The sequence below is a fragment of the Chiloscyllium plagiosum genome, unplaced genomic scaffold (genome assembly GCF_037043375.1).
Source record: "Chiloscyllium plagiosum isolate Xiang-an unplaced genomic scaffold, Cpla_swu_hap1 HiC_scaffold_3, whole genome shotgun sequence".
In the NCBI taxonomy this organism is placed as follows: Eukaryota; Metazoa; Chordata; class Chondrichthyes; order Orectolobiformes; family Hemiscylliidae; genus Chiloscyllium; species Chiloscyllium plagiosum.
Genome location: NW_028270141.1, coordinates 121,655,137 through 121,670,164, shown reverse-complemented (window position 1 = coordinate 121,670,164; position 15,028 = coordinate 121,655,137). Strand labels below are relative to the sequence as shown.

The 15,028-nt window shown below is 38.6% G+C and overlaps 1 protein-coding gene and 1 long non-coding RNA gene across 2 annotated transcripts in view; one reads left to right on the top strand and one right to left on the bottom strand.

Moving 5' to 3' along the window:
• Nucleotides 1-15,028, bottom strand: part of cdc40 (cell division cycle 40 homolog (S. cerevisiae)) — a 130,637-nt gene that overhangs the window by 25,034 nt on the left and 90,575 nt on the right. Inside the window, exon 12 of the mRNA XM_043687120.2 lies at nt 13,421-13,554. Within this exon, the coding sequence (XP_043543055.1) occupies nt 13,421-13,554 (134 nt within the window). The remainder of the gene's footprint in view (nt 1-13,420; nt 13,555-15,028) is intronic.
• Nucleotides 6,861-15,028, top strand: part of LOC148150655 (uncharacterized) — a 32,373-nt gene continuing 24,205 nt past the window's right edge. The window contains exons 1-2 of the long non-coding RNA XR_015754378.1: nt 6,861-7,113; nt 9,252-9,336. This is a non-coding gene — a long non-coding RNA (uncharacterized LOC148150655). The remainder of the gene's footprint in view (nt 7,114-9,251; nt 9,337-15,028) is intronic.

The following is a 15,028-nucleotide window of genomic DNA, read 5'->3' as shown; positions in this document are numbered from 1 at the left end:
GTGGTTAAAAAGGCATAGGAGAGAATAGCTTTTATCAGTTGTGGTATAGATTATAAGATCAGGGATCTTACATTGGAGCTGTACAAAATTTTGGTTAGGCCACATTGGACTTGCAATTGCAGTTGCCTCACTATAGGAAAGCTGTGATTGCATTGGAGGGGGTGCAGAGAAGGTTCACCAGGATGTTGGTGAAGACAGGCTGAATGTGTTTGGGTTTGCTTCAGAGCAAAGAATTCTGAGGGACCAGAGTGAGGTGTATATGATTACAAATAACATGTATTTGTTACAAACAACAGGTGCTATGACATTCCAAGTCCTCATCCACTTAAGTTTTAAAGATTGAGAGGTTTTCTGATTCTCGTACTCTCCCAGGCAACGCACTCCAGATTTCCACCACACTCTGGATGAAAAAATCTCCTCTAAACCTCATGCCCTTCACCTTAAAATTAAGGTCCCTCATTACTGACCCTTCAACTAAAAGGAACAGTTGCTTTTATCCAACCTATAAATGCCTCTCAAGGTCAACTATGCCACTAAGTTTGCAAGCAGTCAGGCTTAGCCTCAGACAAAAGGCAAAAAAAAAACTGGAGTTTGTGGTTAGGGGACAGAATTTGTGACAGAGATCAAAGGCAAAGAAGTCTGATCTTCCCAATATTTTTATAAAGAAAATCTTTGCGAATTAAAGCAGCAACTATTAGTAGTTGCGATCCATCATATTGGAGATGGCATGGAAAATATTCGAAGATTGCTGGCAAAGGGTGAGCCAATACATTCTTAAATATATCGCCATTCCTTCACTGTAGCTGAGTTACGGATGGACAATAGATACTGGCAAAGCTAGCAACATGCACAATCTGATGAAGATGCAAAGGTAGGAACGGGTGGTGGAAAGCTCACGTCAAATATAGGGGACGAGACGGCCTATCGCTAGACTGTTAACTCAGAGAGATAGGTAATGTTCTGGGAGGCTGGGTTGCAATCCTGCAATGGCAGATGTTGGAATTTGAATTCAATAAAAATCTGGAATTAAGAGTCTAATGATGACCATAAATCCATTGTCGAATGTCAGAAAAAAAAACCCATTTGGTTCACAAATGCCCTTTAGGAAAGGAAAACGCCATCCTTACCTGGTCTGGCTTACATGTGACTCCAGACCCACAGTAATGTGGTCGACTCTTAACTGTCCCCTGGGCAATTAGGGATGGGCAAGAAATGCTGGCCCAGCCTAATGACACCCTCATCCCATGAATGAATAAAAAAAGATGTAAAATAACATAAAATTACATAGTCAGATCATTATAAAGACTCTTTTCAACAGTACTTTTTGGCATCGTACCCAGATCTGTAATGCATAAAAAACTAGAAATCTTGATTGCACTTTGGAAAATGCATTTGTCAGATGCTAGGCAGACTCATATTAAGAGGAGAAAGAGTTAAATGTAAGTAAGGCATAAGTATATTTCCCATGTATATGGAAATTTCTCAGTCCAATTATTGGCCAACTTAAACTTAATAGGTCCCCCAACTCTACAAATAAAGATATCTGTGCTCTTCCAATTCTAGCCTTTTGTGTATTGTTAATTTTAATCATATCACAGAAGGGAACCATTCATTCATCTGCCCAGACCCTACGTTCTGGAATTCCTTCCCGAAACATCTTTGTCTCTTTCATTTTAGATGCTCCTTAAAACTTAGCTTTTTGCCAAATTTTGATGCACCCGTTCAAATACTTCCTTATGTGAGTTAGTGATTTTTTTGTTTTGATAATGTTCTTTTAAAGTGCCTAAGGAACATTTAATGGTGTTAAAAGATGCTATATGAATCACAAATTGGTCATCTAGTTTCCTACTGATCATGGAATGGTATTTTGATGTGAAGTTAAGAACACTTTAAAATTAGAAGTTTAATGTCTGGTCTCTGCAAGAATGCAGTTGAGATGTCACATTTTATCTCAACAGGGAATTCAGCAAAAGTAGATGAGAGAAGGCTTGTGAAGTACGAACAGCTACATAGATCTATTGGCCCCAGTTGTCTGTTTTAAGTGTTTTCAGGTACTAAAATAGATTTTTTGATCCCCAGATTATTATTTCAGCCTCCTGCATTAGCAAAGTTATTTGAAGACCATATCATACTGATATTTTAATAAAAATTACTGCTGGTGATGTCATAATTTAGTTTCAAAACACTTTTCATGAAATGAGAAAACAGGACTATCTTTGTTTATGGAAAATGCTCATATTACTTCTCCTTGTAAATCATGATAGCTAAATGATGTTTTGCCTGTGGCAACAGTTAACCTTCAAGGTGACAGAAGAAAGCTGCTGCAAAAGGATGAGCAGGTGTGGAGAGGAAATATCAACACTCAAAACACTCAGGGGCAATTAGCAAATTCACTCCAAAAACCCAAATTGGCCAAGTAAAATTAATCATGGCACGAAGAAAGAAAGGCCATCCTTCATTTGTGAAATGTACATATGCTGTTTGAGGAGCTGCTCCTTTCATCAGAGATTGCTGTCCAATCACAGGTTCCTTCTCCCCTGCACTTACTGCTTCACAAGAGACAGAATTGATGATTGGAGGAATAGCAAGAGAAGGATTGAGGAACTTTTGTCTTTAATTCATTCATAGTTGTGCGTGTTACTGGCTTTGCCAGCATCTACTGCCTATCCTTAACTGCGCTTGGAATTTCAGGATTTCAATTGTCATAAATTATAATCAATTGACATAAAAATCCATCTGCTTCACTAATGTTCTTTCAGGAAGGAAATCTGCCATCCTTACCTCATCTGACTTAAATGTGACTCCAGACCCACAGCAAAGTGACTGTTAGCTAACTGCCCAAGCACACTATACAGTTCAACAGCAATTAGGAATGTGCAACAAGCACTTGCCTTATCAGAGATACTACCCCTAGAATTTAAACTTTAAAAAAAATTAAATGAAGAATTTAAAAGAACTTTGAAAAGAATTTTCATAATTCCAACTGTATGAATGATGCAACATTTCACCGTAAAATGTGAAATTACACTTTAAGGGATTTGAAAAAGTCTCATTTGCTTTCATATTTGCTTCAGAGAAATGAAGAAGGCGAAAGACAACCACTGGGTTTGTTTTCCCAGATCCTGAAAGACATTGGCAATGGCAAGATTGGAAAAATTAAATTCTTGATGTCAAGAAAAATGAAAGAGTCAGACAAGGTTTTAACAGCGAGATCAAGCACTTTAGCAGGGAGCAGCCTATCTGCATGCATTAACTTTTCATTATTATTTATTCTTGCTTCATTTATACACATTTTCAATTCTCTTACTTGGCAGAAATTAGAGGACTGCAATATCCCAGCATTAAAGTCAGAGCAGGTACTGGCGGCTCCAATTCTCTGCTTGTTCCTCTATGGTGCCATCTTAGACAGCAGTCCCCAACAACCCTGGCTAAGGATAACCATTGGCTAGTGAGGGTTTGCAGCCACCATCCATGGATTTGCCATTAAACATGATTCAGCTTCACTGCACCATGGCGCACACTTAGAATACACTTGTCCACTTCAATAATGTGTTTTGGAGTGCACTGACACCTATGACTGTAATGCTGCTGCTAGACTATGCAGGGACAGGCACCCATCCCATGCAGAGTGCATCTCAAAGCTGTTCATTTATTTCCTTAGCGTTCGCTCACTTCACACCTACTTGGCTGCTCACAGCATCTGTGCTTTATCTGACCCTTTTGGGCTTTGCCACCTCATTCAGAACTTACAGGTTTCACAGGACGTATTCCTTGCCTTGCCTTTTAGCACAGACACAAAGCTGTGCATCTTGTCACAGGTGTTAGCAGTGATCAGTCAATAGCTCTATTTCTGTACAGCGCCATGCTACATCAATGTCACACCTATAGCTTGTGCCAGTCGCTTACACATCAAAGCATGTGCTTCAACCAAATTGAGACATGGCAAAGTCTCAGGAGAGTAGTCCTTAGTCAAGTGGGATTGTTCTCAGCACAGTCAGTCAAGGACAACATCTGATCTCAGTTCAGGGGCTTGGACATTGTCAGGAACCACTTGGGGTGGCAACGGTCGAGGGCTCTGTATCATCATAGTCTCAGGAATGGGCCAGTCAGTCCTGCAGGTCCAATGTAACTAATTAGCGGTAAGTCAGTCAAGAAGCAGCAAAAATGTCAGTCACGGATCTGGTAACTCAACAGTCAGGGCTGCCCTTCCAAGTTATGGAGTCTTCAGTCCAATTCATCCATGTCGACCAGACCTGTTGGTCTGGGTGGGCTATGGTCAATCTTTGGGGGCTGGTTACTGCTGGGTTATCGGGAGCCACTGCTGTGGAGAGCTGGAAATGTGAAACTAGTAAAGAATGCTGGAAACTCATAAGGGGCAATAGTACGCCACTCAACCCATTAAAGCCTAATCTACCATTCAATTAAGGTCATGTCTTCACAGATGCTGTCAGAACTACTGAGTTCCTTCAACATTCTTGGTGCTGTTTGAGGAAGTCAATTATGGGGATTGAACGCAACATACTGGGATGCAGAAAGGACAGTAATTATGACAATGGCCAACTCAACATAAGGGTTGAAGACAATAATGCACTGGACCACATGGGATGGGGGGAGGTTTATCGACAGTCACCACCCCAGCCCTGGTTTCAATGATGGGGATAGACGAATCAATGTATCACAGTGGTTGGCATGATTGAGCTATATGCTCAGGGTCAGGGGATATTGTTGGAAAATGAAGATTTAAATGAAGGAATTGGGTGGGAAGCTCAGATGAGGTCAACAGAGAAAGGAAAGAAGAAAGAAACATGGGGTTTGCTCAGTCACCTAGATGAGCAGATTGGGCTGGTTATTATAAACTAGATTGTAAATGCACAATTTAAATGAAAAATGACTGCCACCACCTAGAGTGGCTTGAGTAAGTATTACAGATTCTGTCTGAAATCTCAGACTCTATGTGTGATTGATGTTAATTACATTAATCAGGCAGCATGCGATGCAATTTTGATCATGTCATTGACCATTGTAAACTAATCACTGCTATCTCTGTGTACTAGAGGTAATCATGTGACTGTAAAAGATCACCTGTGGACTACAATTCAAAGGTGGGGAATGATGGGCAAGGTTTCAATAATCTTGCTGCATTAACAATCTGCTATTGTATTTGTGTATTAGATCTTGTGCTGCATATGTCAGAACAAGGTCCACTTACAGACATTCCATATCCCACCTTGTCAGAGTCTTCCATGTCCCAGTGTAATGAATACTACGTTAAACAGTTATTTATGCGTGTTATGGATACCAACTGCTCACATTGATAAGGACTTGTGCCTATTTCTAATACTTTCTACACAGGTCCTTGATGTCATTTTCTCCAGGCAAACAAGGTGCATTGCTGCTGCAGTTTGAGGCTGTCCAGGGACACTGTCACATAATGGTCTTCTGTGGGAGCAGGACTTGCATCCTGAAAGAGTCCTGACTATCCTATCTCTGTGGCCATCAAGGTCACAGCTGTGATAAATTTTTATGTGCTGCAAATGTGTTGCTGGAAAAGCGCAGCAGGTCAGGCAGCATCCAGGGACTGCATCCCTGGATGCTGCCTGACCTGCTGCGCTTTTCCAGCAACACATTTTCAGCTCTGATCTCCAGCATCTACAGACCTCACTTTCTCCTCATAAAGTTTTATGTAACTAGTTGCTTTGAATTATCCACTGGGGACCTCTATGGGATTTTTCAATCCTACCACTTCTCATTTCCTTGTGATGAGTTTCAGTGCTGCAGCCCAGTCAGTAAGCTTTGCCAATGTAGGTGCAGGATATGCAAATATGCGATTTCCAACAAAGTGTCACCAGAATGTGCCCTCAAAAGCTGTTCTGTTTTGTTTCCTTCCCACTACTGTGAAGAGCTATTCATGGCTGGCACATTCACTTGGTGTACAGCTGGATTTTAAATATGGCACAGGAATCAAAAAACTTGGAAGGTCCTAGCAGTGGTGAGGAAGTACACCACTGATGTTTGCAATATGGTGCAAGGGTAGTGCCATAAAGGCACTGTGCATAGAAAATAACCAATAAAGAACTATGTGAGAACTCGCTAGAGGCCAAGGAGAGAAACCCTCTATAAAACTCCCTGAAATACAGACACCCTAATTTGGTAAACTTCAGCCCATTGCTCCTTAAAAGAATTATGCATAGCAATGCGAATACATGTAGGAAATAAAATCAAAGAATTCAAAAACAGGAAAATTCATTAAGAAGACAAAGAGTTAACAGTAAAAGTTAAAGAGACATGTTGGAGTTTCTCGGGGACACGAGTCTGGCAGGAAGAGGCCAGAGTTTGACTTGGTTTTGGGACTGTACCGTACTTGGGTCAGAAGAATTGTACACATGAAAGCTACAGGATAGAAGTTAGCTTGCTCCCTGGCTGTCCTTTTATTATTAACTTATTGACAGTTCAGATAACAAAATCTCAGTTACAAGAATTAAATGAATATTCCTCAGAGTCGACTGGATGCACACTGCATGCATTCGTGTTATCAGCAAACAAGCATGACACAAGCCCCTGTGTTGATGTTATCGATCACGGAGACTGCTTAACTGGTCAGTTACTCTTCATTTACTTTTTTTTTCTTTTGATTTTTCCCTTAACTGTGTCTGTTTGTCTATCTTACTTTGTGTTAGAGCGAAAACTATTGCGTTTAAATCTTTGGCATTAATTAGAGTTGAGAGTGTGGTGCTGGAAAAGCACAGAAGATCAGGCAGCATCCAAGGAGCAGGAGAATCAACATTAAGGGCATAATTAGATTAACTTGTCTCCTCTGCTAAAGTTATAACTAGTAAATTGTTAAATCTTTTGTTCATACTATAAACTGGTAAACTACTATAGACTTTACAAAGTCTAGTTTTCGTTATTCAGATGTCCTGTTAGGAACCACTAGGGTAAACTTTGAAGGTCATTATTTTAATTTTACTGTTTTTTTATTCATTCACAGTATGAAGGCATTATTGGCCAGGCAACATTTTTTTGCCCATCCCTTAATGGTCAGTGTGCTAACTAGGCCATTTTAGAGAACAGTTAAAAGTCAACCACATTGCCGTGGGTCTGGAGTCAGATCAGGTAAGGACATTAGTGAACCAGATAGATTTTTCCGATAATCAACAATGGTTTCATGGTCATCATTAGACTTTAATTCCAGATTTTCTTTTATTGAATTCCAATTCCACCATCTGCCACGGCGGGATTCAAACCCAGGTGCCCAGAACATTACCTGAGTGTCTGGGTTAGCAGTCCAATGATAATACTAAGCCATTGCTTTCCTGAACACAGGTACAGGGAAGGTGATTTGATGTGGCTGTCTGTCTCTGTCATATTACAAGGCCAACACTTGTTGCCCATCCCTAATTGCCCTGAGTGGCTCACTAGGCCACTTCAGAGAACAGTTAAGGGTCAGCCATATTGCTAAGACTAGGTAATGATGACTGATTTCTTTCCCTAAAGGATATGAGTGAACCAGATGTACTTTTACGACATTAATAATAATTTTATGGTCCTCATTAGTGAAACTAGATTTTTTTAGTTTGGGTTTATTTAATAAAGATTTAAGTCCCAGGTTCTATAGTATGGAATTTCTATTCATAGCTCAGGATCTTTAGACCAGGGGTCTGGATTACTTGTCCAGTAACATGACCACTACTTTGCTGTACCCCATTAGATTAAAAAGTTGCACTTTCCTCAGCATTGACTCCAAATTAGGACACTGCTTTCAACAACATTTCTACTCAGGTCCTGCTTACTCTCTTCAGTGTACATTATTCTAGCATAGATAGAGAGCATTCTTATTTTCTAAACTGCCACATCTAAAAATTTCAAGTTCTATATCATCAATTAAAAGTTAGGTGTTAAATTCACTCAGATTAAAAAGTAGATAACTTTCCAAAAGCATTGCATTCTTAATGGAATAACTATTCATTGAAGGTGTTCAGTTTACAATTACGTACAAACACAGCAGCCTCCTGTTATATTAAAATCAGTTAGAAACGTAATCCAACCAACTGGCACACGGCCATGGAGAAGTTCCTTTTCCATTAAAGGGAAACTTGAGAAAGGAACAAATGAATAAGGCTGTACTTATATGCCACGCCTTCAGGACATTCCTAGCCACGTCAAAGCCCAAAAAATAGTTTTCAAGTTAATTCACCGCTGTTATGTAGGAAATACAGCAATCAATTTACATGTGGCATATTCCACCAAACAGCATCTGACATCTGCAATAGCAATGTTAGCTAAGGAATGTTGACAAAGACGTTATTGAACCACCTGTTCTTTTGAATATCACCACAGAATCAACCAACCGAATGGGTTAATGTCTTATACAAAATAAGGCACCTGTGACAATTCAGCATTCCCTCATGACAGCTTAGACAATGTACTTAAATCCTGATTTAGAGATTAAGCCACTATCAAGTGAGCCAAACAAGCTGTTGGAAAAATAAGGCAAGCAAGGAAAAACAGCCTCCAAGTTACTGCTGTTAACATTGCTACAGCTAGTTCAAAGAGGCATCAACAGAGAGACGAGATGCTAACTATACAACACAATACTGTACACAGAATCGCAAAATTTTCAAGAAAGGAATAGTCAAAATTCTTTTCTCAAACCAACATCAATGCATCGCATTTTAATTTCAACATTTAATTATATATTATATTGTGCTCTGATTGCAAACATACAGCAGAGATAGATATTATAGCATTTACTTCATGAGAATTTGATCTTTGATATTAAAGTAGTTTGAGGAAAACATGATGCTCAAGAAGCTTATTTAATGAACAAAAAACGCTTTCTGAAAAGCACATTCACTGTACAAAATAGAATAACACATAAGTTGAAATTAAAATAATATATTTTTCCTGTTTTTTAAAAATTCATTCCAAGCAAATGAGTCTATTTATGGAATGGGATAAGTCAGTTTAAAATTCAAGCAGAGTTAATTTACTAGTTAAGTGATAATATCCACTAACTAGTCAGTCCCTGCCAAATCAAGTAATTCCATTTAAGATTTTTTGCCTTTATGTTACATTAAACAACAGATACTACAGGAGGTATATAGGAGCAGTCTGTCATGGAATAATAAAGCATTAGAATGAATTCAAACAAAGAAAAAATAGATAATGGTTTGAATAATGTTATACACACAGATATATATTCATGGTTTTCCAATTTACTCCAAATTCCAATTTTTAAATTTTGTTTCCAGCACTACAATTAAGTTTTAGCGGCCATTGGCTCGATAAAATATTTCACTCTTAATTGCTGAATAGCAATAGAAAAATGAACAAAAGGTGAGTACACATTTGTGATGGAAAACTATTACTATAGAAGTGCTTCAGGAATGACGAGGTAAGAAATGGTAATTCCTTAAAAACAAATTTGCACCTAATCCCCCAGATTCCCAAAATTTACTCTTTAAACTACATATCTTCCTTTTAGTCTAAATTTTCTACTGTGTATTGACAGATTTTAAGATGGACAAAATAATGCAAATGTAATTTGAGAAAAGGGAAATATTTAAATTGAAAAAGAAATGATTTCAATCATTGCTCTTCTTGACAGTTTGAGCTGAACCATTGGACTATATGCTTTGAAAGCATCCACATCATTGACAGGGACTAAGGGAAGGAAGAAAACATGATTGTCACTTTTCAAAACCGTTGACTTCTTTCTGATATACAGTTCTATGGTTCTGACAGCCTTCCAGTTCTTTGCTTAAGAGGCCAACTTTCAAGTGTGAGCCTCAAAACTCTGCTATTTGCATGAACAGGGAGAAAGTGAGGGCTGCAGATGCTGGAGATCAGAGCTGAAAAATGTGTTGCTGGAAAAGCGCAGCAGGTCAGACAGCATCGAAGGAGCAGGAGAATCGACGTTTCGGGCATAAGCCCTTCTCCTGGTCCTTTGATGCTGCCTGACCTGCTGCGCTTTTCCAGCAACACATTTTTCAATATTTGCATGAACACCTCACCAATCTTGTTTTATCATTTCAGGTTCACCTCAGAAGGGTTCAAAGGAAGGGTCACTCGACCTGAAACATTAACTGATTTCTCTCCACAGATGCTGCCAGACCTGCTGAACTTCCTTGCAATTTCAGTTTTTGTCACCAATATTATTCTCATTTTATAGTTGTATATGCATTCAATGGGCACCATTTAGCCATGATCACCTGGCTGAGTTAATCTTTGTTCAATCATAGTGCCCATATGATTGCCCTGCTCAGAATAACTCTGCAGATGATTGATATTTATTAGTCAGCCTTTTATTTCATAGCTAAGCCATTAGCAGGATTACAGAAATTCTAATTAAGCACAACTGTTTTGTGGTTATTAGCTAAAAAAAGACTAGTCAAAGTGGATGAAAAGAAGGTAATATCCAGTATAAGATTTTAATTAATTATGTATATTTTGCTGGTTGGCAAAAGACACACTTTGATTTTGCAAACTGAAGTCCTTTAGCAACACCGGCAATGACTGTTCATCTAAAATTTCTTTCACAGAATGTGAATGTCTCAAGCTGGGTCAGCATTTATTGTCCATTACTAGCTGCCCTTGAGAGGATGCTGGTGAATAGGTTTCTTGAATCACTGCAGTCCACATGATGTATACAATGCTGTTAGAGAGTTGCAGGATATTGACCCAGCAACAGTGAATAATCAGCATTATACTTCCAAGTCAGCATGGTATGCGGCTTCAAGGGGAAGCTTGTAAGTGGTGGTGGTCATGGGTTTGGAAGTTGCCATTGAAAGAACCTTGGTGAATGGCTGCAAATCATCTTGTATTATGTACATACTGTTGCCACTGCATGTGATTCATGAAGGTAGTGAATATCAAAGGTGTTAGATGGACTGTCAATCAAATGGGCTGCTTTGTCCTTTACAGTATCAATCATCTAGAGTGTTTTTGGAGCTGAACTCAGTCAGGGGATTGATGTGGAGAATATTCCACCACACTCAATTTGTGTTTTAATAATCGTAGACATTCATCGGGGAGACAGGAACAAAATTACTAACTATCGAATTCCTAGCCTCTGACCAGCTCTTGTTGTCACAATATTTGCATGATCAATGCAATTCATTTTCTGGTGAGTGGTAATCCTCATGATGTTGATTGTAGGGAATTCAGTGGTGGGAATACCTCTGAATGTCAAGGAAAGATGGTTATATTCTCTTGATAGAGTTGGTCAATGACTGTATTTGTGTGGCATGAATTTAACTTACTACTTAGAGTCATAGAGATGTACAGCATGGAAACAGACCGTTTGGTCCAACTCATCCATGCTGACCAGATATCCTAAATTCATCTAGTCCCACTTGCCAGCAGTTGGCCAATATCCCTGTAAACCCTTTTTATTCATGTACCCATCCTGTGTGTGAAAGAGTTGCCCCTTAGGTCCCTTTTAAATTTTGTCCCTCTCATTGTAAACTTATGTCCTCTAGCTCTGGACTCACCCAATCCAGGGAAAAGATCTTGTCTATTTACCCTATCCACAGCCCTCATGATTTTATAAACCTTTACAAGGTCATCCCTCAGCCTCTAGGGAAAACAGCACCAGCCTATTAGGAGAAAGCGAGGACTACAGATTCTGGAGAATCAAATCGAAAAGGGTGGCACTGTAAAAACACAGCAGGTCTAGACAGCATCTGAGGAGCAGGAAAGACCATAAGCCCTTGGTTAGGAATTAGCCCGACCTAGATATTGTCCAAGTCTTGTATATGTGGACACAGGCTGTTTTAGTATCTGACAAGTTGTGATTTTGGTGCTGAACAATCATAGCGAAAATCCCTACTATTATGATGGAAGATAGCATGCTTGCCTTCATCTGTGAAATATGAAAGTTGGCAAGATATGTTACAGCTGTATAAAATTTTAGTCAGGCCACATTTGGAATACTGTGTGCAGTTCACATTACCAGAAGAATATGGATGCTTTGGAGAGGGTACTGAAAAATTTTACCAGATTTTGCTTGGTCTAGAAGGTTTTAGGTATGTGGAGAAGTTGGAAGAACTCAATTATTTTCAGTGGAAAGGAGGAGGCTGAGGGGGTGACCGACAGGGATCTATAAAAGTATGATAGTCAGAGGTTTTTCTCCCCCAGGGTAGAAACTACAAGAGGGTACAGGTTCAAAATGAGAGGGATAAAATTTAGGGGTGAAATATGGGGAAATCTTTCATACAGAGGGAGGTGAGGGCCTGAAATGCACTGCCGGTGGAAGCAGGCACATTAGTAACGTTTAAGGCATATCTTGATAGACACATGAATGTGAGGCAATCAGAGGATTAGGAATCAGCGCATGCTTGTTGGGCTGAAGGGCCTGTTTCTTTGCTGTGTTGTATGGTATTGATGCAGCAGCTGTTGGACCTATAATATTACCTTGAGGAACTATGGGCTGTTGTGGTGCAGTGGTAGTGTCCCTGCCTCTGAGCTAGACCTCGTTTTAAGTCCCACCAGCTTCACAGATGTGTAATGAAATCTCTGAACAGGTTGATTAGAAAACATCTTTCAGTGATGATCTGGTACTGAGATAACTGCTTCCAACAATCACAATCACTTTAATTTGTGCTTTAGCCAGTGGAAAGTTTTTCTCCTGATTCCCAATGACTCCAGTTTTAGGAATCAAAGTGAAAAATCCTTTTGGAAGGCACTCATCTATGGATACTGCAAGGGGCTGTAATGACCTGTGCATCCAAATAACTCAGATGAAAAATGACTATTTGACTGCCTCTGAAGAACAGAGGGAGGAAACAATAAAAATAAAATAGTCAAAAGAATTTTTAGAATTCAAATTACTCACATTACTTCTTTGCTGTAAATGGTTCAGTGTACTTGCAATTACTGTTTTACTCAATAGCAGTGAGTGATGAAAGTCTGATTTTAACTCGGCTTATTCAAGGAGTTTACATTACAGAATGTTATTGACACATACAATCTGATCTAATTCTCAAGCTGTTAGGAAATCAGGAGCTTTAGCTCATTAATAATCCAAGAAGTGAACAACTTACTTGTGTTCCTTACTTTTGGGTACCATAATTGGTTCACAAATCTGATCAGTAATAATGAATATTTCAAATTGTGAAATATTTACAACTACTGAGGCAGTGTAAACTCTAAATTCACCATTACAGAACGCAAGTAAATTTCTAAAGAAACAAAGAATAAAGATTCTGAATGTACCAGAATTTGAACCTTAGGAAAAACAACTGCATTATTCACATGAACCATAGTATAAATTAAATAAAGAAATTTTTAGGGAAGTTCCATCTTGGAAACAGATAGGAACTTTATTGCTGTTGATTCTTATTTAGCTATGTTTCCCTTCAATTTTGCACATATACGAAAAATGAACATTAACCTTCAGCTCCACAGCAAAGAAACATACCATTCCCAGACTCTGAGGCTCTTGTCATCAGAAGTGCTTACAAATCGCCTGTTTTCATCCACAAATGTGATTGTGTTCACAGCTCCTAGGTGTCTGTCATACTCCTGAACAATCTCTCCAGATCGAATATCCCACTGTAGAAAGAAAACATTTTCTTGATGTTGGTTATTTTAAGTTAAGAGAAGCAAAGCAACTAACTGTTTTTCACAATAAATACTATAATCTTCAGGAGGATTGTAATCGGTTTATAAAGAAACACCAACTTCCCTCCAAAGAAATTTGATTTCATTTTCATGTAATTACTGTCACACACTTCAGACATTTGCTTTGGTTAAAAGTGAAGCATGCACTTTTTCTTAAAGGATTAACTAATTCATGAAAAGATTTGATCAAATAATGATTCAGCACAAGTGCTCTAATGTCCTCTGTAATAGGATTATCCTTTTAGTGAATAATTTCATATTCATTATCCATTGAAGATGAGGTCTGATGAACCAAAATTCTTTTCCTATAAATATCTACTTTCATTTGTGGCAATTCAAAGTTAAGGTCATTTAAAGTACAATAACCTTTACTGAATTTTGAAAGCTCTAAAATGTCCCTGAGAAACTTTAGCTATTCTCTGAAAACAGTGAACGACAGAAAGAAGACAAGCGATGCTTCTGATTGCCCTATCATCACACCTCTCCACCTCTCTACTGAAACTTTCTGGCCTGCCGAATCCAAATTGCTCTCCTTTGCTGTGGTTTTGTGCTACAGAATTCTCACTTGACACAACTCTTAGTCTATAAATTGAGCTGTTTGGACAAATAACTGACAGAATTAAAACATTTAAAGCAGAATACAGAAACCCAGGCTTCCAGGTTTCCTGTCCTTAGAGTATCACTCCGTACCCCGCTGCCCTGCAGTACATAGCCCCAAGCTGAAATTCAGGCCAAAATCTTGTTTGCAATTACTGCAATAAAAGTATTTAAATGCTGAGCACCATTCTACAAATCTCCCACAGCAATGTTAGCCTCTAAATTGTCTTACAATTGTTCATTTAGACAAATTTCAAGGGACAAAACAGGTTAAGAACAGATCTATTTTGGTAACTAATCAATCATAATAATATTCCTATACTTAGATTATTCATAAGCTATTACAAAAAGACCCCACCTCATTGAGCAGAGTCTAGGGTTTAAGGCTCATCGGCAGCAGTGCAATAGAACTTTCAATGAACAACACTCAGTTTAAATTTTCTTGATCTTATGTAACAATTTTTCCGAAAGAGTGGACTAATTCCAGCAAGACTCTGGCACAGTTTTTAAATTATCCCGTGGCTCTATAAACATCTGTACCTACTTACTTGGTTAAATATCAGTGCAGAATAATTAATTAGTTGAGAATTCCTTTCTTAATCACTGGGTATGTGTTTTTCCTTACTGCTTAAGGTCACGGTCTAATAGAAATTGAATACTCTAATTACATTTTATCTAGTCCAGTCACACTGAACTACAGAATTTCACTAACTCATTCCAGAAAGTAAAAATACACACACAAATTGAACCCCATTAAACTCAACACAATTTTTAGAGACATTTCTGTGACTGCATTCAGCCCCATGCA